The sequence below is a fragment of the Colobus angolensis genome, unplaced genomic scaffold (assembly GCF_000951035.1).
Source record: "Colobus angolensis palliatus isolate OR3802 unplaced genomic scaffold, Cang.pa_1.0 Scaffold86, whole genome shotgun sequence".
Classification (NCBI taxonomy): Eukaryota; Metazoa; Chordata; class Mammalia; order Primates; family Cercopithecidae; genus Colobus; species Colobus angolensis.
Genome location: NW_012122487.1, coordinates 7,783,234 through 7,809,594, shown reverse-complemented (window position 1 = coordinate 7,809,594; position 26,361 = coordinate 7,783,234). Strand labels below are relative to the sequence as shown.

Sequence of the window (26,361 nt, the reverse complement as noted above, 5' to 3'; positions counted from 1 at the left end):
TGGCAGTCACATTAGCCCTGCTTAAACTCACCCCTTTGCAGAAGAATTGGTCATTGATTTTAGACTGTTGGGTTTTCCGATAATGAAAAATCTTCCTTGGCACTGATTAATCTGGAATTCAGCTTCCTACAGCTTTTATCCACTTGTCTCATCTCTGCCCTCTGAGGACAAAGACAGGATCAATGGACTTAATTTTCCTGTATAACTTTGAAACTTCTTGTATCAAGGAGCATAGAAAACATTAACATATATGTTCAGATAAGAGCTGATGCAGTTCACCTTTCATTCATTGTCAAGGGGAAATCATGCCTTCCTCGTCACCATTCCTACAAAGCACAATGTTACCTAAATTTATACAGCACCAGTCAGAACCCTGCCTCTCCATTAAGGGAAAAAAAAGGCAATTATGCCAGGAACTACAGGAATTGCACTGTCAGACACAATGGGCAACCCAACCCCATCATAAATGCCCCTCAAAAAGCTAGATAAAACTGTCACTTCAGTATTCATTCTTCACAGAACACCCTGATGACTCCAAAATGCAGTATTAGCTGATGCCACAAGAAGTTGGTGCCACTACAATATCCTGAACGTAGCAGGAAACACAAATATTTGTAGCATTTTGATATTACAGTACTAAAAGACCCACTGGATATACTCTCCATAAAGAATAGGAAATAAAAATAAAACAAAATATAAATAACAAAAAAGATTTTTATATGGAGATGAATTTCTTTTATATTTGTTTAGTAATGCAGAGTTAAAATAAAAATGGCCACTCTAAGCTTAAAATTCTTTCATTTTATACCCAAGAGAATTTTTTTACTGACTTGCAGCACTGACTTGCAGCTTCTCACAGTAACAGTGTAAGAATATATGTTCAGTATACCCACAGTCACAATGCAGGTGTATGCTTTCAAAAATAATGTTAACAAAGCTCTTCTAAGAACTTTATAAACTTTTTCCAAAGCTATACACAAATAATTTTTAATGTATTTTCCACTACTAATTATAATGACAGTTAATTTTATTTTCTATTTTGCCTGTACCTAAAGTTGTATTATTAATAACACACTGATATCTACCACCATAGTATTTGAAGGGGTGGTACTCTGACTTGAGTTCTATTAATCATCTTTCATTGGATATACATCCTCAGTGTCGGTCAAGAATTGGTACCTTAAAGAAAACAAGTCACACACTGCTTGATACATGTCCATGTGGCTGGGAAACTGCTTGATACAGCTCCATGTGGCAGGGAATGGCAGGAGCAAGTTCGTCTAACCTGGGTAGCCTACTGTCAACATCAAACACATGAATACACAGGAAAGTATTTGAATTTCTACGCTTCTTTCATTTTACAACACAGACCACAGTTTCAGCCAATACTTTTGTGCTGACACTGTAATCCAGGCATAAAAAACCGTAATTATTATAACTCATACTTTTGTATAGCCTTTTACAGTTAACAAAAAGCTATCATATGTTTTATCTAATTAAGCCCTCACAAGTACCAAACACTATGCTGCTATCCACACTGGGGCAGCTGAACCACAAAAAGCTGAGCTACTTACTCCGTGTCACGGAACTATTAACCCACAGAGATGAACTCCTGACTCCCAATATGTGGCTCCTTCTGTTCAGCTGCAGAGGCTTCTGTGACGAGTTATTCCTCTAAATGGAAACAGAAATAAGGCCCAGATTCATCGACTCATGAATCGTCTTTCCTCACTCTGGATGCCACAACACATACGTGTGGGGAGTGGGGGACAATGGTGATGACTGAAAAAACACTCCAAGTGGGAATGGTTTGCATTCAACATTTTAAAGTCATTTGTTGAAAATAAATACCTAATACATAGACTCACAGTTACAAAACTGAAAGAGACCTTGAAAAGTCATCTGTTCTTTAATCCAGATTTCAAAGAAAATATGGTGACACACAGGGCACGGTGGACTCCCTAAAGGTCCCCTCACTAACCACTAATGGGTAGCAGAACCAGGACCATACGGGGTGTCAAGTTCTCTTCTGCTCCATGCCCTGATTCTGTTTCCCAACTAAGGGACTAAGCAAGGTCCAGATATCTACAAGGAGACATCACAGTGCTGGAGAGATTAGAAAACTAGGTCTTACCAACATCTTAAGTGTAAAAATTATTGATATTTTACATATCATTTAAAGCAGCAGGAACTTTACTTCCTAGAAGAAAATTAATCTATGTATGTATTTCAGGCTCTCATTGCTAAGGCTAAGAAAAATTCCTAAAATATGACACTTTCTTCCCATTAGATACACAGGGGTTTTTGAATTTTGTTATAATAGACTTGAGTACATTCAAAATCAGTCTCTCCAAAATGCCACCACCTTTAATCAAATGAAGAGTAAAAAACCATTAACTGAATACTGGATCATCCTTTATAGATACAGGTCTCTTCAACCCATGAAGTACATTACATCCCATCCGTGTTCATGTTCTCAGACTGTATTTTTCAGAAGTCTTCTGAAGGTCACTGCTAAGTTATTTTAAATGTAAGTGATATTTATTTATCTTCTGAAATTTAAATACTAGGCAACAAAATATCTCAAAAGTTTAACTACCCACAAATCTAAAATTGGCTCAACTTGTAAGCTATTTGCTAAACAATATCAATTTCCACATTAAAAAAATAAATAATCTAATTAGACTATTACATCTGCAAGTCTTTCAAAAGACTTCTTCACTCCCCAATTCAAATCTAATATGAAATTCTTTTGGGGGAGGCAAAATATAAGAATTGTCTAGATAATATAGAATGCCATTCCATAGGAAAAAAAATTAGGTAGACCAACAGCAAATCTCTCAGATGATAGAAAATATTGACAATAAAATTAGTTTTTTGTCTCTTATTCACAGATCACTTTTCCACTTTAACATAAGATTGAATCTATAGCAGATTGCCGATGCTAATTGAGGGAAAATTCCATCCTTCAAGTTCTGATCAATCTGAGGAAGGTTTTCTCCAGAGGTGAAGAGCTGCCTGAATTCTGAAGTGTAGTCTGGACTCCAAGGAGTAATCTTTGTAGTTGTTCCTGAAGACAATAACAATAAAATTGTATAGTCAAAATTTATTTATATACCAGGGTACCACCACTGTCCCATTCCGCTCTGTGATCTGATTATTTACTTTCAAACTCTAATATGCATAACAGATTCTGGTTCTGTTGGGGGGTTTTGGGGGAACTGCAATAATGTGCATTTCTAGAAGCTTCCTGGTGGTCATCTAAAGGTCATACTTTGAGTAGCAAGGTTCTGCTTAATTACCAAACCATTCATTAGCATAGCAAGAAGGTTGTAAGAAGGGCTGAACGAATTTTGTGAACTAGTCCTAAATAATTAGACTTCCTTTTTTAAATTGGCAAATTTTTTCTTTTCTTTTTTTTTTTTTTTTGAGACGGAGTCTCGCTCGCTCTGTTGCCCAGGCTGGAGTGCAGTGGCGTGACCTCGACTCACTGCAAGCTCTGCCTCCCAGGTTCACGCCATTCTCCTGCCTCTGCCTCCTGAGTAGCTGGGACAACAGGCGCCCGCCACTACGCCTGGCTAATTTTTTGTATTTTTAGTAGAGACAGGGTTTCACCATGTTAGCCAGGATGGTCTCGATCTCCTGACCTTGTGATCTGCCCGCCTCGGCCTCTCAAAGTGCTGGGAGTAAAGGCGTTAGCCACCGCACCCGGCCCTGATATTTTTTTCGTCTATTTAATATCTCCCTCTAGCTAACAGAGCTGAAACAATGCCTGCTTAGTTTATAGTTGTCTCTCTAAAGCCTTTACTAGTGTCTGACACATAATAGGTGCTCAGTGAATAATTGCTGAATTTGAATAAATGGACAAATCACTGTTGATGACCTAGAGCTAGTCTGGCATTCTTTCTCTACTGCAGGAAGTGTTCGAGGCAAACAGGCCACAGGGTTTTTGCCTTACCTATGTGATCCATGACCGCAGGTCTAAAAGCTACTGCCTACCAGAATGATAAAAATACTTTGAAACTGCCATGATAAACAGAAAAAAGAGAGAGTCTGGGTAAGATGTGCAAGCTTCACAAGATCAATGGCTCTTCAAGGAAATAATAGGTATGGCTGAATACACTGAAGGCTGGCAAACAAGGACCCAACGGCCAAATCTAAATACACCCATTTATTTACATATTACCTTCTATGACTTCTTTTGATATAATGGAGTAGTTGCAATGGAGACTTTATGCTGTAAATCTAAAAATATTTACTCTCCAGCCGTTTACACAAAAAGCTGGCCAACCCCTGATACAGAATAAAATAAGTTAGAAATCTTTCAAATAGATGCCCATAATCGTATCTGTAAATAGTCACAGGGTGAGGCAGTAAGAGGGCTGGAAACAGCACAATTACAGCAAAAGCCATAAGCATAAATGTTAGCAAAAGTAGCATTCTTACTAATTTGACATTATTAATTTTTAAGTATATAATGTTACTGCTGTTGTTACAGCAATATTGACATCTCTGACTCCATAACGATCAAGGAAAAGCTGCCTTCAACACTTACCTTGCAGTTTCTAGGAACTTTATGGCCTTGTCAATTTCCCCCTGGCTTTTATACAAAGATGCCAATTCAAACAAAGTGAACGGCACTAGGTAGTGGTCATACTTCAGTAGCTTTTCACTGAAAGAGCGGAGGAAAAGCAAGTAAATCTGAACAGAACAAGAAATACACATTTTCTAAATATATATTATTCCCATTCCTCAGAAAATATGTGCAGCACTAAGTCTATTATCATAGAAAAGCCGCCATTGTATAGTTATAGAACTCATTAAACTATGGCAATAAATAATGTTCTTTTTATATATTAATCTTTTATTCCTTAATGTAAACCCAGCACTGATGGTTGATTGCTGTCTCTTAGGTAAATCAGTGCATACAGATCTTTAAAGATTAACCCTAGAAATGGCAAGATCATCTTTCTGAACATGCATGCGTTCAGAAAATGACTCCATTTAGAAATAAGAAAGTTGTATTATTTTTAAACTAAGGTTCAACTCCCTTTGTATTTTCAAGCCTTATAATGCTTTAAAAGGCCAATAAAGAAATGGTCAACACTTCTGTTTTCAACACCATTATGAGAACTCTCTGGTTATAAAACATCTAGAAGCACTGAAAAAAATATATAACTAACACCATTTCAAATGCATAGCTTAGCTCACCAGAACATAAGAAAAAACCCTCAAGTGTCGAAAACAGCTAGAATTGAAAAAGTGAGACTCTACATATGTGGGATGATGCTGAATGAGCCCTGTGGTCTGCCTCCATCTGAGTCAAGGGCTTTGTATCCTAATGTCCATGCAGGAGATGAGGCCTTAGGCTCTCAGAAAGCAGGGAGTTGAAACTGAGACCTCTGTTTAAAGCTGGGATCCTTACAGGACTATTCCTTAAGAGAAAGGCAGGTTAGAACAAACCCACTCACGGGCAAACGAGAAAGACAAAGACAGTTGTCTCCTTGGCCAGCACTTTCGATGAGAAGAAAAAATAATTCCTTAGGAAATTAAAAACCAATAGGCATGCCCACATTGAATGTGCAATTCAAATTTATATTGTCTAAATGATCCAAGAAGTAAGCAAGAAATTAACAAGAAAGAGGCCCTGGGCAGAAAAAACCTTTAGGGTACCTGACAGAAATAAAATGCAAAATCACTGTAGAGCAACTCTTCCTCATTATAGCCTCATAGTAATCTCAAGATAAAACTCCAATGAAGGTGAGTTCACAATCCAAAATTATAAAGCACAAGAGCAAACAATTCACTATGAGATTCACAGACAAAAAAACAGCACAATAGATCATCCTTTTGATCATCCTTTTAATCCTTATAAAAACACTAATAAAATAGAATTCCATGGATACTTCTTTAACATGTTTACTAATTACAGAATATTACTAAAGACGGTACATTTGGGAAGTATTTTGTCTTTATTCTTATAGGGGCACCAGTCCTCCTATATTCCCATCAATACTGTCAGGAAGAAGGGGATCAGGTGGCCATGGACGGAAGGGCACGTGATACAGAGCACAGGATGTCCACCAGCAGTCTATGGCTGAGGCTGTTTTGGCTTGCAGAATATTTTCAAAAAATTTGAGGCAATATTTTAAAATCAGGTGATTTTACATAAAATCCAGATTCCAGGCTTTTCATGAAAAATGGTAGGGATTATTGCTATTGGGCCCACACTGTGCAGAGCAATAATCAAATAGAGCTGAGGAGTGTGGCTACACCCTTCAGAGAAAACACCCTAACCTACAGAGCCTACCAATCCTATTCCTGCTGCCACTCGGCTGGCCTGATAAAGTCAGGTTACGTGTCTGGCCCCTGTAGATACTGCCTTTGTGCAGAAAAGGGCCAGGGATCAGAACCTTGATTCAACTCTACGGTTAGTAATGGAGCAGGACATCATCATCAATGCTACTGGGGGGGAATAAAACCAGAACAAAACTCAATTGTATACAGAAGAATTGCCCTTTAGCAAAAGAGAGACAGAGTGCTCATCATACGACTCTCTTTCCTGCCACATTATTATCATGGTGATGGCAAGTCTGTTTACTCAGCTCTGAATCCCTAGAATCCAGCACAGTCTCTGGCACAGAGTGGGTGCTCAAATATCCGTGGAATAAATGAATGGGCAAACAAATGCATGAATTAAATTAGCATCGGAAGCCAGGCATAGGAGCACACACTTGTAGTCCCAGCTACTCAAGAGGCTAAGCTGGGAGTATCTCTTAAGCCCAGGAGTTCCAGGCTGTAGTGAGCCATGATTGTACTACTTGCACTCCAGTCTGGGCAGCAAGGAAAGTCCCCCATCTCTTAAAAAAAAAAAAAAGAAAAGAAAAGGAAAAAAAAAAAAAAAACTAAAAAAGTATGTAAAAAATAAAAAAATTAATGAGTAGCAGAGGTTCAGCATGATGCTGCCAGAGCTTGGCTAGACACCTGTTAGTTGAGGTATAAATACAGTTTTTGTGAGTCACCTTTAAACACCAAGTAGAAATACATAAAGCCATGTTCCACCTAGACCATAATTTTTGTTCACGAGGAACAAAGACAACAACAAAACACTACTGGATTTTCTTTCTGGTAATACCAAGTAAGAGTTTAGCAGTAAGAGATAAAAGCATTTTGCATCACTTTCTCACAGCAATTCCCCAGAAACCACAATTTGCACTTGGGTTGGTTTTATTGTTTGGTCTTACCTTTCCACAACATGATTGTAACACAGTTCAGCTTGCAAGGGCCGCTGTAAGTTCTTGAGGCAACATCCTTTAAGTAACTTCACTAAGCACTCGTCATCCACAGAGAAGCTGTTAAAATCTTAAAACAAAAAACATACAAAGGAAACACACAAATAAAAATACTTTTTAAGATCTTAAGAGAAAGAATAAAGTTTCAGAAGGATCATTTAAAAATAAGGAAAATAATTTTTAGCATTTGTTATGCCTCACTAAATAAAATACAATGAAATTATTTTAAATGAAAAGAGCTGGGCACAGTGGTTCACATCTGTAGTCCCAATGCTTTGGGAGGTCAAGGTGGGAGGCTCACTTGAGCCCAGGAGTTCAGGATCAGCCTGGGCAATACAATGAGACCCCATCTGTACAAAAAATTTTTTTAATTACTGGGCATGATGGCATGTGCCTGTAGTCCCAGCTACTCAGAGACTGAGGCAGGAAGATCACTTGAGCCCAGCAGTTCGAGGCTGCAGTGAGCTATGATGGCGTCACTGCACTGCAGTCTGGGTGAAAGAGCAAGACCCCATCTGATACATACATACATTCCTACAATGCTGAATTTACTATAAAAGAACACCATTTTATTAAGGAGTTCACTCGATCCACTTTAAAATATTCTTCAGGTGGTCATACTCTGAGGTTTGTGACCTTAGATACCACAACCAGAGATCTGAACTCTAAATAAAGTAAGAGTTTTATTAATCCTACAAAAGGTAAAGCCATGAGGAACAAGAAGGCTGCCTCCTCCTGTTGGCTTCTGTGTTGGCTTCAATACAGCAGTGGATAACACTTCCATATGGAGAAGCAGATGGCCTTATCCCCACTAAAATTCAGGAAGTAGAATACCCTCTCCAGATCATTATGTTTACTACTTATCAATTCTCCCAGGTTGTGTTTTCTTTTTGGGGGAAATTATGCCATAAGATTAAACAAAATGGTTCTGAAGTACATGAAAGGCACCTAAAATCTCCACAAACTTCTAACTGCTTGAGGAAAATGTCAAGGATTTTTTCACCACTTTTTCCCTTTTGAAAATGCTCTCGCCTTCTACAGCCCAAGGCAAATGTCTGTTAAACAGAAGGAACCATATTATGTGTGACATCTATCTGACAAAGGTAGCCATTCCACATTTACACTTTTGAAATTTTCTTGCAAGTTATAGGCAAGTACAACATTATTCCAAGACAGACTGACAATTTACACATTTCAGGCTGTGACAGTAGAGAGGACGGCAGTAAAGGGAACACACGAGGCCTTGGGAGTCGCTCCTATTGAAATCCTCCTGCTTTCAGCACAAACCTCAGAAATCATCACTAACACATGCTGGCAGTTTAGATGGTAAACCACTTGTCTATGGAGATTAACGATGCTACTTAACCAATCAGAGGGGGTTACTTCTAGGTGCTGAAAACTGAATATTCACCTCTAACTTTCAAGCTCTGATAGGTCATTCACCCAGAAAATACAGGTATCAGTAACACATTACCTTTTCTATTATTAATTAGAATCACTTATCTACCAAAATAAAATTCTATCCATTGCTTTTAATCATGGATGTTAAAATTGACATTCAAGAAGTAATATCTTTTAGGACCTAGAACCAAAACCAAAGGGTCCATATTGGATGCTAGCTTGTAGTATCATTTTTATGCATTCTACTGAGTTTCCTGTAGCATTGTATCGACAGTTTGTGTTATGACAACATTCTGGTGCTTTGTGAATGATGATTTTGTTGAGGAACAGACATAACATCATGGGAAGTTAAAATACCAGTAAAGCCGCATGTAACTTCTATGATGAACTTGAGTTAGGCATATGGCAGGTGGGTTCAAAAATACCACATTCCTCCAAAAATCTCAGATGGCAAAAACATTATTTCCTCCAACTACAGACCATTATCTAGCAGATGATTATTTTCCCTTGAAGTATAGATGCTTTGTCATGATTTTCAACCTCATGAATGTGTTCATAGATGAACATTTCAACACATAACGCACATGTAATATGTTTCCATTTAACATTCAAAGAAAATCACATGATAAAGCTACTAGAGCACAATTTTATCACAAAAGATCTGCTGAACTTTTATGGTAGATAGGCTGAGAAATAGGGAAGTTTGAACCCCAAACTACAAAAAGTATCTACGCTGAAATTTTTAGAAGCTAGCTGAAATGCCCCCAAGAGAAAAATCTGAAAAAAGATTTAGAAAGTAAAAAATCATAAAGTCAGTATCACTTTCCTGTTTACATAACTCTCATAATATATGCTATATAATTTCATTAAGCAAATTAGTCAAAGTGGAACTTCTGGTTACATGTTGAATTTAGTTAAGATTTCAAATGAAACACTATAGGAATTAATACCAAATGCCGACTCCAGGGACGTCACCAAATTCTGTTCTATCTTCAAAGTTCTATCTTTTGGATCAGCGGCCAGCATTTAATAACTATGGCCAGAGCATTGCAGAGTAGAAGATCAGTTGTATCCTCTACCATCTTTTACTTTAGACACACTTGCAAAGCTAGGAGAAGCCAATACACAGCCAGTTTCTAATAATGGGGGTGGGGGATGGGGTGGAAGATGATATAACCTCGGGTTTCCAACTTCTCTCCATTTTCCAACTTCTCTCCATTTTCTAATTATGGACGTTTTCTTCCCTGCTCTGAAGGATAGGAGCTTAATTACTAAACTGTCCTAACAGTTCAAGGTGGCAAGGAGAGCAGGAGATAATCTTCTTGCATAAAACGACTCCTAGAAGAGGTCATAAGCTTCACATGCAATATCTGGCAGAGGTGATCTTCAGAAAATGAACTAATTATTTCACCCAGAGAGAGACACACAAAGCCAAAACTGTGGGTAAGTATGGTATGTCTGTCTGTCTGTCTCAGCTCCCTCCTGCCCTGCTTAAATATCTCTAAAGCCTATCATCTCAGCATGTCATTAAGAGAAAAAGGCATGGGTGGAGGGGAGTGACTTGGTGTTCTACATTTCCACTGCATTTTACTGGCATAGTCTGATAAAATATATTTCCCCTCGAATTCTGCCCCCAACAAATGGGGGGTTGGGGGCGGTGAAGAGCTTGCTCAAATAGGAGGCTGGGCTCCTGGAGTGCCCATCTTTTTCCAGTTAAGAAAAACGAGTTAACCGTTAAAACTTTTCCCCACCATTCCTGAATTTCTATGCCCTTTACCATGTTTATCATCACAGAAGTTCTCATTTTACTTATGTGGTTAGAATATTACAAAAGACCATTTCTCTTGGGATAATACCTAAGTGACTTGGCATAGAAAAGAAATATAACACAGGCTATCACTTATGGCATTGTTTACCCCTCTTAAAAATACAGAATCAAAAAATGTCAGGGTAAGGAAACAACTTTGGATAGCATCTGGTCCAACACTCCTCCCACTTCACAAGAAAACAGAGGTGTTACTCAGAGTCTGATGGCTGCAGAGCTGGACTATCAGCCCAGATTGCCTGATTCTGATTCTCCTTTTACCACATCAGTTGCTTCCAGTAAACTGAAGTGTGGCCTCTGGCACAACCAAATGTAATAGGTAGAATAAATTCTGATAACATTTCACCTTGGAAACTATTCCCTGTGTCTGCAGAAACACACGAACGGTTAGACAGCAATAAGGAGGAATAGAAAGAGTCGCAGCAAACTCAACCCAGAGAGAAGTGCATGTTTCCTTGTGATGCTCTAAAATTCCAATGCTGGGCTTCCTCCCTTCATCTTTTTTGTCACAGTTTTAAGATATAGTTCACATACCATACAATTCACCCATTAAGAGTATACCACTCAATGGTTTTTAGCATATTTACAGAGTTGTACAGCCATCACCACAGTCAACTGTAGAACACTGTCATCACCTCCCTCCCCAAAAAGTTATAACCCCTTCCATCCTCCATCCTTCCATCCTCCATCCCTAGGCAACCACTCATCTGCAGTCTGTCTTTATAGATTTGTCTATTCTGACTATCGTGTAAAGGGAACCATATAATGTGTGGTCTTTTACAGCTGGCCTTTTTCCCTTAGCAAGATGTTTCCAAGGTTCACGCAGTTGCAGTGTGTGTCATTCCTCACCCAGACCCCTGCAACTCAAGCTCTTTGTCCTTGTGATGTATACAAATTAATGTAGGCAGATGTGCACAGGGAAAACACAGGACAGGGGTCTGTCTGAGCAGAGACAAAGGCTCCTCGGTGCTTACTGTGTATACTTACTTTGACTTTTTAAAGCTGCCTCAGCTTTTTCAACAGTTACCAACAGATTTTCAGAAAGGTCTTTTCTTTTGCTCACTATTGAAAAACCGTTCCAGACATACATCATTTCCTAATGAGGAAAAATGAAAACCATTTGCAGTTATATGAGGTTATTCAATGTCCTTTATGATCCCCAAACAATGTTCATGTGTTTTGCCTTGGCTTCTAGGAACCTCAAGACAACATTTACAGATAATTTTCCTTTCTTTTTGCCTTTTATACTTGTGAAGTAATTCAGTATATATGTTTTTACCAAAAATTTAATTTACTCATTCATATAACAAATATTTATTAAATATCTACAAGCATTTAATTCTTTTGGAAGGTAATAGAATACAGATACAGAAATAAATATTTTAAACAGATACCATGAATAATTCTGTTTAATGCAAACTTTTGTTGTTACTTTTAAGTAAAGAAAAATATTTTTAAGTATCTGCCAGTTGTTTACATAAAATGTTTCCAAGAATATCACTGGATATAAACATTGGAATATTTTACTGGGCTTAGGATCTTTTATACCATTAGAAACATGGTCCAGTAATGTAATCCAATATGCAGAAAACGTATTCATTTAAAAGCCATATGGCTGAATGACAGCTCCTAAAATGTAAACTAATGATTTCTCATTACTTATTATATTTAATGGGCTACCAGATGAGAATTTTTTTGGATCAAAATCAAATGTGCTTTTGCTTGAAAATATTTTTCTAATGTTCCTGAGAGTGCAGTTAATATTTTTAAGGGTATGAAGTAAGCAGGGTAATTAGTATCTTCTTGGAAATAAATTTTAAGATATGATAAAAATACTGCTTGAAAAGCCTCTTAGCAGGAAGTAGTGGAAATGAGAACAACACACTCAAGCAGAAGGGCAGCAAAGGTGTCTTTACCTTACGGCACCCAAAACTAAGATCATGACACTCCACCTTCATTCAGTTTTACATGTAACAATTTCTTGTTGCTAATAGAGTAAGAGTTAAATTCAATAACAGAATATTTTTTAAATTGATGATGATCTTTTAAAAATTCCTTTTATGGATGAAATCTTTTTATTGGAAGGAGGCAAGCTCATATCTGAGACTTTATGAAAAACACGCTTTTGGTAAAATTCCTAGGTACAAAACAAATAAAAATAAAAAATCCTAGTAGTAACATTTCAAGCCAATTTCCTATACATTCTACATCCATAGACCTGGAGAAAGAAGTGCAGTGAGTTAATCTTACCTATGGTTCTTAACAGTCAAAGCAGGATACAATTACATACACACTGGTATCTAAGTACTAAGGCAAAGAAAGACGACAGTCTAGAAAATTTTCAGTAGAGTTCTGTGAGATAGAAAAACCTTCCCAGTGCAAATCACCTAATAAAAATGAATCAGGCATGGAGCTAAGGCTCTAACTGGTTAAGCAGCAGAAGGCTCTCATGTGAGCTGGGAGAGGGAGATGTTTGGTTATTTGTGTGATTTACACAGTGGTTTTGTTTTTATTTGTGCTCAGACATGATTACGGAGTGGTCATATTTTTGTCTTGCTCCATCACAATCACAGAATGTCCCTGTGTGATGCTGAAGTTCTCTGAGTTTGTGTTAGGTCGGAAACACCTGGACCTAGGTGCTAGGCGCCGGCTAACTCCTGTCTGACCCGTCAGGGCGAGGCTGCGTTGTTCTTTCTCATAGGTTGTATAAAGAGCTCCCATAAATCATTAAGAAAACAATCAACAACCCAGTGAAAAATTAGGGAAGAATATGAACAACAATTCACGAAAGAAAAAATAAAAATGAAGAAACACATGAAAAGATGCTCCACTACATCCACAAGGAAATGCAAATTAAAATGGCAAAATACTGTCAGTACTTATTTAAATTGGTAGAGTTTTTTTTTTGAGGGAAATTTAACACTATCTACCAAAATATTAAATGTATATATTCCCTTGAACCAGGAATTCCATCTAAAAAAAATCCTTCACAGATAATTATATGCACACGTACAAAAAGAAGATATTCATTGTAGTGTGTAATTACAAAAACTGGAAAAATCTAAATAACTGTCAAAGAGGAATAATGAAATAAACTCTGAATTAAAAAAAAACAAAAAACAAAAAAATCAGGAAACCCCAGAGTGGAGGATCACAGACATCAGCTTACAATGAACAGCTTTCCTGTGCTGACTACATAAAAACTAAAGCACCAGAAGAGTCATAGTAACTTGATATATCCAGTATTTTTTGAAGAAGACTTCATTAAGAAAATTTAAGTTGAAATTGTGTTTTTCACAGAAGCCTTGCCTAAATGGCATAAAGTTTAAGAATGTGAGCTGGAGCTAGAATACAACAGCCAGCAGCCAGTTATGGCTCTTGAGCACTGGAAATACGGCTAGCCCAAACTAAGATGTCCTCTAAGTGTAAAAGACACACTAAATATTTAAGACTTGGTTCAATATGAAAGAATGTATATATCTCATGGATAAGCTTCTATCAATTACATGTTGAAATGACAAAATTTTGCATATACTGGGTTAAACAAAATATATTCTTGAAATTCATTTCTATTTCCTCTTACTTTTTTAATGTGGCTACTAGAAAAGGTAAAATTACATAATGTGCCTTGCATTAGAATTCAACTCATCTTCAATGGAATCAACTTCTATCTAAATTTCTTTATCTAAAAAATGTGGTTAAGAGTTAACTATACTCAAAAAGTTGTAAGAATTAAATGATACATTTTTAGTAGCTTTATCCTAATGCCTGGAGCATACTAACTAGTCAAAAACCATTAGCTACAGTTTTCTTTTTATTAATTACTTATTTAGAAATCTTCAACTTACAACAAAACTTAAAATTGTTTTTAAGTGAGCTAAACTTCATAACCAAATTTAGATATGCTCCCTGCTGCTGTAAATAGATAATTTACTTCTAGTACATGAAAAGTAAATAAAATAAAAGCAGATACCAGGGCAGGTAAGATGAGCTTCACAGGTGCAGGCAAGGAGGCGGAGTAACGCCGAGCCTTCCTCACAGCAAACTTCTCAGTAGGGAGAGATTTCCCGGCAATTCTCTGCTTCAAGCTGTCCACCTGTCTGTGAAGAGCCCCAGCCCAGCCCCAGAGAAAGGTCATGGCGACACATACGTTATTTATACCTGTGGTTTTCACAGTGAACTTCACAGGCCACCAGCAGCAGCATCACCTGGGAACCTATTTGAAATGCCAATTTTCAGGCCCTACTCTAGACCTACTGAATCAGCAACTCCAGGGCTGGGGCGGAGCAATCTAAAGTTTGATAAGCCCTCCAGGTGATTCTGAGGCACACTCAAGATTGAGAACCACTGACTGACACATATTTCTTTCCAGTCAACTTAGCTAATGTCTTAAATCTATCAAACACAGTCCAGGAAATCTAGGTATACAATTGGCAATTTCTATGAGTAAGCAGGAAAGAGTCCAAAGTATTTACTTATGCTATGGATACTCAGGGAGAGAGAAGACGGTACACTGGTATATCGCCTATTCTTATTTGCAAGTATTACACAGATCTACAAAATAATATGGCCCAAAAGATAGCCATCAGTTAATATATAATTTAAGAAAATGTTTCCCAAGTACAGGTTGTTTGGGAAATAATCAGCTTAGGACATGTACTATGTTTACAAACTTCCTTTTAAAAATTCTACAGAATTCCAATTATGAAATTCACAAGCAGGTAAAAATGTGAGTAAGATAGGGAAACCACATGTTCCTGCGAGCATTTTCTCATGCAAAATTTTGCATGAGAATGCATCAAACAAGTTGCTGAGAAAGAATTCAAGGAAATACTCAATTACTTCACTGAAAGAAAAAGTAACATGAAATAACATGCCTCCAATATGAGGTAAGCTTGTGTTAGGTTACTTCTGGGCACAATATGGAACTATGGATTTTAAACTAGTGTACCATCATTTATGTTCATTACCATCAGTGGAAAAGACAGTGGAAATGTGAGGTGGGGGTCAGAGGAAGGGGTCAGAAGCATGTCTCAGACAGGAACCCTTGTAGTTGAAAGGCAATAGCATCTTTATGAAGAGATGATTCATTGTTAGAACTCTCATTATCCCAACAACCTAGAAGCTACGACAGAGCAAGATCTCAAAGCTTTCTTCTGAAAGTAAAAATGATTACATCTTTCACATAAATTGTTTTGATATGGAGAAAACTTAATCTGCATTGGAAGAAAGAGAAGGAGATTTAAAAGATTTTAATGTATCTTAATACTCCCTTCCATTAATTGTTGTTTCTGTAAAATGAGGAAATGAACTTTATAGTAAAAGGTGACATTTATTAATTTATCATGCCATGGCTTTTACTAATGTTGACATTGATGCTACAGTTAATATACATGGTCAGTTTTTGGTTTTTTTTTTGGAGACAGGGTCTCACTCTGTCGCCCAGGCTGCAGTGCAGTGGCGTTATTTCGGCTCACTGCAACCTCTACCTCCCAGGCTCAAGCAATCCTCCCACCTAAGCTTCCCAAGTAGCTGGGACTACAAGTACACGCCACCATGCCCAGCTAATTTTTTGTATTTTTAGTAGAGATGAGATTTTGCCCCTTTATTACCCTCAGGGCCTTTGTTATAGAAATAGTGTCTCACATACCTGAATAAAGTTACCACATTCTCATTAGTTGCTACTACATCCTCCTCTGGAAGCATACTCAAAATTGCCGCTTTCAAAAACACGTAAGTTGCCTTGAGAAAAAGAAGGAGCTTATTACAGAACATCCCTAGGTACATAACATTTCTACCTTTCAAATCAGAAATGACCTACAAGCCTTCCAGATATAATATAAACAGGCATTAAAGAAATCAGAGGAAATGAAATCTTATAATCCCTGTTCAAAATGAGAACACCTCTTTTCAATTATCAATAATTTAGACCATTTTCCTATTACACAACTACAGCATTCATAGGTGAGAAAGTGGACAGAATGAACAAGAAAAAATTATCTCATTGCCCCCAACTTCTCATAAGTGGATCAGAATTAATTTTCATTATCCCGAAAAGCCTGGGCATCAGGGCACTGGGAAGTCTACACAAAATAATCAAGATGATTAAGGTTTCATAACTTCATAAGTCCAGCTCATTTTCAGAGATAAAATCTCACGTTTCAAATAACTTGGTTATTGTTTGGGACAGGGTCTTGCTCTGTCACCAGGCTGGAGTGCAGTGGTGTGATCATAGCTCACTGTAGCCTCGAACTCTTTGACTCAAGCTATCCTCCTGCCTCAGCCTCCCACGTAGAAGGGACTCTAGACATGTACCACCATGCCTGCCTAAGGTTTTTATTTTTTGCAGAGATAAAATTCACACTATGTTGCCCTGGCTAGTATCAAACTCCTGGCCTCAAGCCATCTTCCTGCCTTAGCCTCTCAAAGGGCTGGGATTATAGGTATGGGCGGGATTATAGGTATGGGCCATCGTATTTGGCCCTGAAAAGAACTGTGGATGGCTTTTAAAGCATGTAATGCTGAGGACAGTACCTATAAACAGTAGGTACTTAAGGCACATTTCCTCCTTTTGCGGATCTCTAAGTTGAGAAAACACTGTGGTACCATACTACCAAGCAAACAGTCCTAAATGAAATTCATCCTGGCCACATATTAGCAAACAGATGACATTAATGAAAGTATTGCACTTTACCTTGGACCATTTACTCTCTTTGCAAAGCAGATCGGAATAGTAATATGCCTGCATCCAGTTTTGTTGGAAAACATTAATCCACATTAGCTCCCAGTAGCAGAGATGGTGAAACTGTTTCCATTCTTCTTGAACTGAAACACATTTTCGAAATACTTCTTGTGCCTGTAAATCAATTGCATGAAGTTGATCATCCAGATATTAGACAAGGAGATAATAACCTAATGGGAAAATACATAAAACACTTAGTACAAAAAGGACAAAATTATCACTCATTCAACATCTCATTATGTTCTTTTCCTTACAGGCAATGATACAGTTAAGTTCTGCCTCTTTCTTTAATTTTGTGAGGGGCCTTGACACTTTGTAATGTGGGAGTGGGCAGGTTCCATTCCAAGGAAGATATCAAATGCAGAAGTCATTTAAGAAAAGACTGACAATAACGTTAGAACTTCCACAGGACAAAACACTGTAGGTAAAGTTACAGGCAACAGACAGGAAGAAGATGTCACTATCTACATAATTGGCAAAAGGTTAACTCTTTTATCAATCAACAATTCAATAAAATTCTGTAAGAAAAAGAAAACTCAACAGGAAACTGGCAAAGATATAAATAGGCAAATCAGAAAAAAAATATAAAAATGACAGATACACGTGGAGAAATTTGTAAACTAGGCAATATAAACTTAAAAATTAGATTTTCATTTTTAGCCATCACATAATGTCCTGAGCTGGCAAAGAGCATTGGAAACAAATATTTTTATATGTTTACTGGAGTTTACACTGGAACAATCTTAAGTGAGGAGGGCAATTTGGCTGGATTTACAAAAATGCAACCACCTTTTGGCCCAGGAATTCTACTAATCATAATCTGTCTTCTATAAATATACCTGTGCACAGAAATATACATACAATGATGTTCACAACAGTTTGTAGTGGCCAAATGTCTATGAACAGTGCACCACTTTAATAGGTATAGTACATCCATCCCATGAAATGAAACCCAGCCACCAAAAAGAATAGGAGACATTTAGGTATACTGACTTGGAAAGAGATCCAAGACATACTGTAAATAGAAAAAAAAAAAAAATCACAGAAAAATACATGTTTGATCCCATTTGTGTGGAAAAAATGGTTTGTGAATGTATATCCATAAATGGCTCCTTACTTTTCTACTTCTGACCCCAACACTTCCTTTTTTGAAGGAACTGGTGAATAATTTCCTTTGATAAGGAGCCCACATGTAGTAGACTTGCATGTCATGCAAGAGCTAGATTCCAAAGTCAGTGTGTAATGCAGAAATTGACAACAGTCACAGTTTCTTGAAAATCCCTGAGCTTATTATTTGGTATATACTACCCTAAAGTGCTTAATGTACTCTATGTATAAATGTAGACTATATTCAGTAATCCACTGCATAGATTTTATACAATAGAATGTATGTACAAGTTAAAGTTTTGGCTTTTTACTTATATTGTTTATTTTCTTTATTTTTGTCTAGTCCATATAGCTAAGTTTACTTTTGTTGAATGAGTAGGTCACAGCTCCACCATACAGACAACTCCCCCAAATAACTCCCACCTAATAAATTACCTCTTCAAGATTCCCTTTCAGCAACTCTATTCGGGCATGATAAAACAACACGAGTGAGCCCTGCAGAGCAAGGAAGAAAACACACTGTTCAACAGTCAACACTGGCTGATTAATTATGGTTGAAACATACACTTTGAAATACTAAGCGTACATTTGGAAACTGCTGGAGGAAGGGTGCCAGGAGACGCTCTGCTTCGGCAACATTCACTTCTCCTGTACCTAGAAATTTAACAGGAAAAACCTTAGTCTTCATAAGACATGGGGATAGTTATAACTAACTCTCCAAACTTCATTAACATATAGTAAAGACTTACTCATGGAAAAGATGAAAACTATTATTTCATCATTTTTATAACTGGGGAATAAAATAAAGACCAGTCTCACCTACAACTTTAGTTTAAGAAACTCTAGGACACACTAATTCTTAAGAATGCAGGTGGCTGTCTCAGATTCCTAATTGGAATTTCTGGTTTTAATAGCAATATTAACTTATTTAGCCCAAAATTTCATTTTCTGCAAAGAAATCTAACATACAGTAAAATAGATCACCTTAATATAGAAATTTTAGCTGAGAACAGATGAAAATTATTTAATGAAAGAAACTGCCCTACTCCCTCTGCTAAATGTCACTATGACAAAGGACACTATTTTCTACCTTTATTCAAGAAAAAAAAAATAAGTAAATAGATATGAACTACTAGCTTTTGTTGATCTTTCTAAATTTTTACTTACTCAGATTAAAAATAATCAACTTTTTGTTTTGTTTTTTAATTTGGAGACAGGATCTCGCTCTGTTGCCCAGGCTGGATCCAGTGCAGTGACGTGATCATAGCTCACTGCAGCCTCAAACTCCTGGGTTCAACCGATCCTCCCACCTCAGCCTCCCAAGTAGCTGGGATTACAGGTGTAACCCACCATGTCTGGCCAAAATAATCAATGTTCAATGAAACAATCTAATCCAGATCTTACCAAGTATTAGGGAGATGTAAGTATGAAAAGCTAAGATGGTTAAGCAGCACAGTGCAGACCTCATGCTTTTTCCTGAGGCACCTTCGCGTAACTGCAGGAGGCCCAACTCCTACGGGAATTAAATGCATTTTAGAAAGAGAACACGGCTGGAAAATCATATTCGGAAACTTTTTAAATATTTTTATATATCGGGGGGTTACAAGTACAGATTTCATATATTATGCTGTGGTGAAGTCTGGGCTTTTCGTGTACCCATCACCCCACGAGTGAACATCATACCCAACAGGTAATTTTTCAACCCTCTCTTCCCCCACCCCTCCCACCTTTGGTGGCCTCCAATGTCTATTATTCCACTTTGTATGTCCATATGTATCATTGTTTAGCTCCCATTTATAAGTGAAAACATGGTATTTGATTTTCTATTTAGAAACTCTATAATTTTGAGACAGAGTCTCATTCTGTCACCCAGGTTGGAGTACAGAGGCACAATCATGGCTCACTGCATCCCCTACCTCTCCAGACTCAGGTGATCCTCCCACCACAGCCTCCCAAGTAGCTGTGACTACAGGTGTGTAGCACCACGCCCAGTTAATTTTTGTATTTTTTGTAGAGACAGGATTTTAACATGTTACCCAGGCTGCTCTCAAACTCACGGGCTCAAGCGATCTACCTGCCTCAGCCTCCCAAAGTGCTGGGATTACAGGCATGAGCAACCATGCCTGGTCTATTCAGAAACTTTAAAATGCTAGTTCATATATCCTTATCCTCCATGAAGGTGGAGTTTCTTTTTAAAGGAACAAGAATGGTGGTAATGCCTAACTAGAAATGAACCGTATTAAACTTGCATAAGACATTCTCATAAATCCTTTTATATCATGTGATCCTAAAGAGAGAAAAGGGCTGTGTTCATTTCATGGAGATACTCTATTTCTCTGATAGAAATATTCACTAAAACATCTTGAGGATTTAAGTGCAAGGCACTATGGCGGGTATGAACAAACATGGTCTATGTCTTCAAAGATCTTTCTATCAAATAGAGAAGACAGTATGTGAACACAATGACCTTATTAGAATATGGAGAGAGCTGTAAGAAGAATAGACAATTCTGAAAGTCAGGAATGCTTGAGCCTCACTGAGGGAGTATGAGGGACAGTTTTGTGAGATAGGTGGCATTTATCTCAACCCTAGTGGATGAAGGGGCTCTTGAGAGACAATTATTTGGGAGGAAGCCAGTTGGGGAGGATATCCAAAACAGAGAAAAGCAAAAGCATGGAAACAAAAGCACAGGACTTGCTGGGGAACAACCAATTGCCCAGTTTAACAGGAGTACTGGGAACGTGAGGAATATGGGTAGCATGGCTGGAAACACTGGCTAGAATCAGACCATGGGGTCCTTGAAGCCATTAATAGTTTGAACTTTATTCGAGAGGCAGTTGAGAGCCTCTGAAGGAATCAGGTAGGAGGTGAACGGTTAAGGAGAAGGGTGACCATGAAACACAGAGTCAGAATGGACAACATTATGAAGGAATCGCCATAAATACACCATAGCTCATGAACATGGACAGTAGAAAAAACAGGGAAAAAAGCGATAGCTACTTATACTTGCTCTCACACATTTCTCAAAACCTGCTTTTTTAATCGACACTTTTTGCCATGAGGCAACTCTTATAATAGCATATTAAGTGTCATGGTTAATAAATGTGATATACTCACTACCAAATCATAAACGCACAGACATTTAATAAATAAAACTCATGAAAAACATATTTCGTCATTTAGTTTTATAAAGAAACTTGTGGAAACACATGGAAATCCAAAATACTGCATCGTATTTGATCCATGAAAATCATAAAATATTAGACAGGGAAATCCAGCTAATTTCTTCATCTTAAGGAGGGCAACTCTGGGGCTGCTTAACTATTAAGAAAGCATAGGAAAGCATGTGAGAGTAATAAGATCTAGCAAGAAGCAATATTAGCAACACATAATTTTTCATCCAAGAATTTGGATAACAAGGGTGAACATTTTTAACTTTCAACAGAAAAACTACGTCTAACTCCTGAAAAATGTGATCAAGAATCAAAGGCTTATTTTCTGTCCCACAAACAAATTGCCAATAATTATCAAGCCAGTTATGCAGACATGTTCCATTGCCCTCATATTCAATAAATAATATTTTATCTTCCCTGTCAAAATTAAGATAAAATTAAATTTGTACCCTATTTCCAGAAAATCCAATAAATTCCAGTAGTCTGATAATCCTTGCTGGTAAAAGGGACAGCATCTGTAAGAAAAAAATATATACAATGTACTTATGTATTAGTGTTTCCAACTGCAAACAAATTTAAACTAACAACTTACAGTTTTAATGCTTCAATAATGTGAAAAATTGGAAACAAGTTTTAACCACCAGATATTTCTGTGACCACATATTGTAACAATCACTTATTAATAACTTTTATTTAGCTAAGACAATGAACCTTTAAAAAGTTTTGTTTTAAGGCTGGTCTTTCCAGCGTGCTCTATAGAATAGTGGGAACTTTGACGTGGTGTAATGAAGTGACAAAAAGGCAACCCCTCAAAGCCCACGTCCAGGCAAGGTTTCTTAGTTTCCTTTCCCAGAAGCAAAAATCAGTCATAGTCTGTGTGATGTGTAGACACCACCCAGAAGTGGACAGCTGCAGCACTACCACTTCTCTCTGGGCTATTCCTGAAGGACAGTGGTAAGGGACTATCCTTCCAGTGGGCAGAACCTTGGGCAGTGCACCTGGTTATGCACTATGCTTGAAAGGAGAAATGGTCAGATGTGCAATTATATATGCTGATTCAGGGGATGTAGACAATGGTTTGGTTGGATGGGCAGGGGCTTGGAAGGAACATGATTGGAAAACTGGTGACAAAGAGGTCTGAGGAAGAAGTATGTGGACAGATCTTCCTGAATGGGCAGAAAATGCTGCCATGTGGATACACATCAAAAGATGACCTTAGCAGAAGAGGATTGTAACAACCAGTTGGATAGGATGGTTCATTCTGTGGTTACCAGTCAGCCTCTTTCCCATTCATCACCCTCAGGTTCGTGAGCAAAGTGGCCAAAGCGGCACATACACTCGTGTATACTTCTCTTGACCACTTTATTTTTTCACTAATTCCAGTGAACCATCAACAAAATTTAAAAATCTCTTAATAACATATTGGAATTTGACAGATTACTACTCAGACTTCATCTACTCAGGGATCATCAAAAATCATTCCTCAAGTTACACTGGTCCCTCACATATTTTCAATTCCAGAGCCATCACTGTCATTGCAACAATATTTCCAATGTGGAAATGGAAATGGATTCCACTGTTCCTTGTTACCAAAACCTTACTAGTCTATTCAGAGTGCCACACGCTTCCCTTACATTTTACAATCCAAAGCTACTCTGAGCATGTGTGGAACTTCCTAACACACTGGGTCACAGTGCCAGAAAACTGACCCCACTCTAGCTGTTTGTCAACCAACACAGGGAGAGGTTCAGGATGAGCTTCAAATGCAGTGGAGAAGGCACAGATAACCTTAGGTTCTTCTGCAAAAGTTCTGGTTTCTATATAGTGACTTCCTTACCAAATTAAAGGCCCCAGTGCCAAGCTTGACACCCCCTTCAAACTCATAGAAGAATTCCTGCTGAAGTTTGTTCTTCTGAATTTCATGCAGGATAGAAAGACATTCTCTGAATTGAAGGAAAAAAGTGATAGCGTAAGTTGACCATGACTCTGAAAATAAATATTAAATCACATTTTACAATTACATACTGTAAAATAAATGTCATTAATTAAAATACCATCAAAATTTTAAATGGATGATGCTGTGCTGAGTTTACTCTTAAGGATACTAGGTAATAATCATCAAGGAAAAAGGAGACGCTCATTTTTACAGTGTCTAGCAGAACCAGTGTTTCTGGGCTTAAAGAGAGGGTTCATCCATTGGCAAGCACCAGCCAGGAGCCACAGGACCACAGGCTGCCATCCCACAGCTTCCAGCAGCGTCTGATGGTGGACCGCTTGAGAGGGCTCAGTTCCTCAACCACTGCACACACTGCAGCCCAAGGAAATGAAATGCTACTGGCAAGAAGATCTGAACTTCAGTGTGACTGCCATCATCTCAAACAGACCAAATAAATTAGGGCTTGGGACCAGGACAGACTGAAAACAACAAAGCAAAGGCCATCACAATGGCCCCATTTGTCCTCTGCTTCCTTCCTGCTCCATCCATGCACATCTTTCCAACTTCTCACTATATTTTCTAAGTATTTCTCTCTTGCCTGTTCACATCATCTTCAAAAGGCAAATCTTTACCAGAGAAATACAAACTAAAACAATGACAAAAATATAAAAATTGATAATAATTGGGAATTGCTTATCAAATTGACAAGTTTTTTTTAATAAGGAATAATGAGATATCATGTATCACTTGGTGTGATGCAATTATAAAATGTGCAACTACACCTGTGATCCAGTCTAGCCAAATATTTTTAATCTGAATCTAGCAAGCCTATAGACCTAACTTCCAGTTTACAAAAAATTTAAGGGTTTCGAGAGTCAATTCAGATGCCCACCAGCCTACAAGTATCCCCTGCTGTCATTTCCCCTGAGTCATTTATTTTTTATTATGGTGTATTTTGCCAAATAAAATGATCAATGTTTATTTGGTCAGCTCAGTGAATTTCCTCTGATTTCTGATTTTATGCCATGGTTAAAAGGCCTTTGAAACTGACATCATGTACCTAATGATATCATTTCTATGGTATTTTTGCCATAGATTCATAATCTGAATTTAATCGTGAAGAAACGTTAGAAAAGTCCACATTGATAGTTGTTTCATCAAATAACTGACCAGTTTATTCTTTTAAAGTGTCAACATCATTAAAGACAAAGACTGAGGAACTATTTCGGATGAAAAGAGACTAAGGAGACATGACAGCTAAACTCAGTATCCAGGATCCCAGGTTGGATCCTGAGCCAGAAAAAGGGCATTGATGAGACAACTGGAGAAATGTAAGTAAAGACCATGGAGTAAATATTAATACTGTATCCATGTCAGTGTCCTGATTTTATTCATTGTAAGGTGCTTCCGCAGAGTATTAACATTTGTAAATCTGAGTGAAGGCTATATGGAAATTTTTTGTAAAAATTTTCAAATTATTTCAAAGTGAAAAAACAAAAATTAAAAAAGTTTAAAGTCTTTATATTTAAGAATTATAAAAATACTTTGTTTCCTGCTAGAATTCTTTTTAAATCTTTTAATATTAAACTTATATGGACTTTTTTCGTCTTAATGATTTTTCCATAAAAGGAACAATTTTCCTAAAAACACTTCCTAAAGTACCTATCTTTCTTCACTGTTTTGAAAGGGCCTATGTATATAAAGGAATTTAGTATATTTTGAATTCCCAGGTGTGTATGTGTACACACACACCACAAATCCATGTGTGCACACACACGCTCTTTCAAAAACCCTGCGGTTCATTTCACTGACATGGAAAGGCATACCTTGTTTTATCGCACTTCACTGTATTGCACTTTGTGGGTACTGCATTTTTTACAAATTGAAGATCTGCAGCAACTCTGTGTTGAGCAAGTGTATTCGAGCACATTCCAAAAATACGTGCTCACTTTGTGTTTCAGAGTCATGTTTTAGTAATTCTCATAAAATTTCCAAACTTTTAAATTATTATTGCACCTGTTAATGGTGATCTGTGATGGGAGACCTTAAATGTTACTGCTACTGTAACTGTTTGAGGGGGCCATGAACCACAGCCATATGAGACAGAGAAAGTTCTCAATAAATGTTGTGTGTGTTCTGACTGCTCTTCTGACAGGGTGCTCCCCCATCTCTCTCCTCAGGCTTCCCTGTCCCCTGAGACAAAACAATATTGAAATTAGGCCAATTGGTAACTCTGCAGTGGCCTCTCAGTGTTCAAGTGAAAGGAAGAGTCTCCCCTCTCTCACTTGAAATAAAAAACTAGAAATAATTAAGCTTAGTGAGGAAGGTATGTCAAAAGCCAAGACAGGCTGAAAGCTAGGCCTCTTGTGCCAAACAGTCAACCTGTAAGTGCAAATGAAAAGTTCTTGAAGAAAATTAAAAGTGCTACTTCAGTGAATGCACAAGTGAGAAGAAAACAAAACAGCCCTATTGCTGATATGGAGAAAGCTGTAGTGGTCTGGATAGAACAAACAGCCCACAACACTCCCTTAAGCCAAAGCCTAATCCAGAAGAAGACCCTAACTCTTTAACTCTATAAAGGCTGAGAGAGGTGAGGAAGCTGAAGGAAAAAAACTTGGAAGCTAACAGAGGTTGGTTCATGAATTTAAGGAAAGACACCATCACATAAAAGTGCAGCCAGGCACGGTGGCTCACACCTGTAATCTTAGCACTTTGGGTGGCCAGGGTGGCTGGATCATGAGGTCAGCAGTTCGAGACCAGCCTGGCCAAGCATGGTGAAACACTGTCTCTACTAAAAATACAAAACTTAGCCAGGCATGGTGGTACACACCTGTAGTCTCAGCTACTCGGGAGGCTGAGACAGGAGAATCACTTGAACCTGGGAG

The 26,361-nt window shown here is 37.7% G+C and overlaps 1 protein-coding gene across 6 annotated transcripts in view; it reads right to left on the bottom strand.

Annotated features, from left to right (window-relative positions):
- Positions 1-1,806: 1,806 nt before the first annotated feature.
- The window catches only part of TTC39B (tetratricopeptide repeat domain 39B), a 129,735-nt gene continuing 105,180 nt past the window's right edge, over positions 1,807-26,361 (bottom strand). For 4 of the 6 annotated variants that reach the window (XM_011930384.1, XM_011930386.1, XM_011930389.1 and 1 more), the window contains 12 exons: positions 23,378-23,483; positions 21,990-22,055; positions 19,772-19,880; positions 18,954-19,021; positions 18,803-18,862; positions 17,213-17,374; positions 16,169-16,260; positions 14,492-14,618; positions 11,506-11,614; positions 7,245-7,362; positions 4,556-4,672; positions 1,807-3,070 (listed from right to left, as the gene is read on the bottom strand). In XM_011930384.1, coding sequence (XP_011785774.1) covers positions 2,980-3,070; positions 4,556-4,672; positions 7,245-7,362; positions 11,506-11,614; positions 14,492-14,618; positions 16,169-16,260; positions 17,213-17,374; positions 18,803-18,862; positions 18,954-19,021; positions 19,772-19,880; positions 21,990-22,055; positions 23,378-23,483 — 1,225 coding nt within the window. In that variant the 3' untranslated portion in view covers positions 1,807-2,979. Of the gene's footprint in view, positions 3,071-4,555; positions 4,673-7,244; positions 7,363-11,505; positions 11,615-14,491; positions 14,619-16,168; positions 16,261-17,212; positions 17,375-18,802; positions 18,863-18,932; positions 19,022-19,771; positions 19,881-21,989; positions 22,056-23,377; positions 23,484-26,361 lie in introns of all 6 variants that reach the window. The other 2 variants (XM_011930388.1, XM_011930387.1) reach the window with 2 other exon arrangements.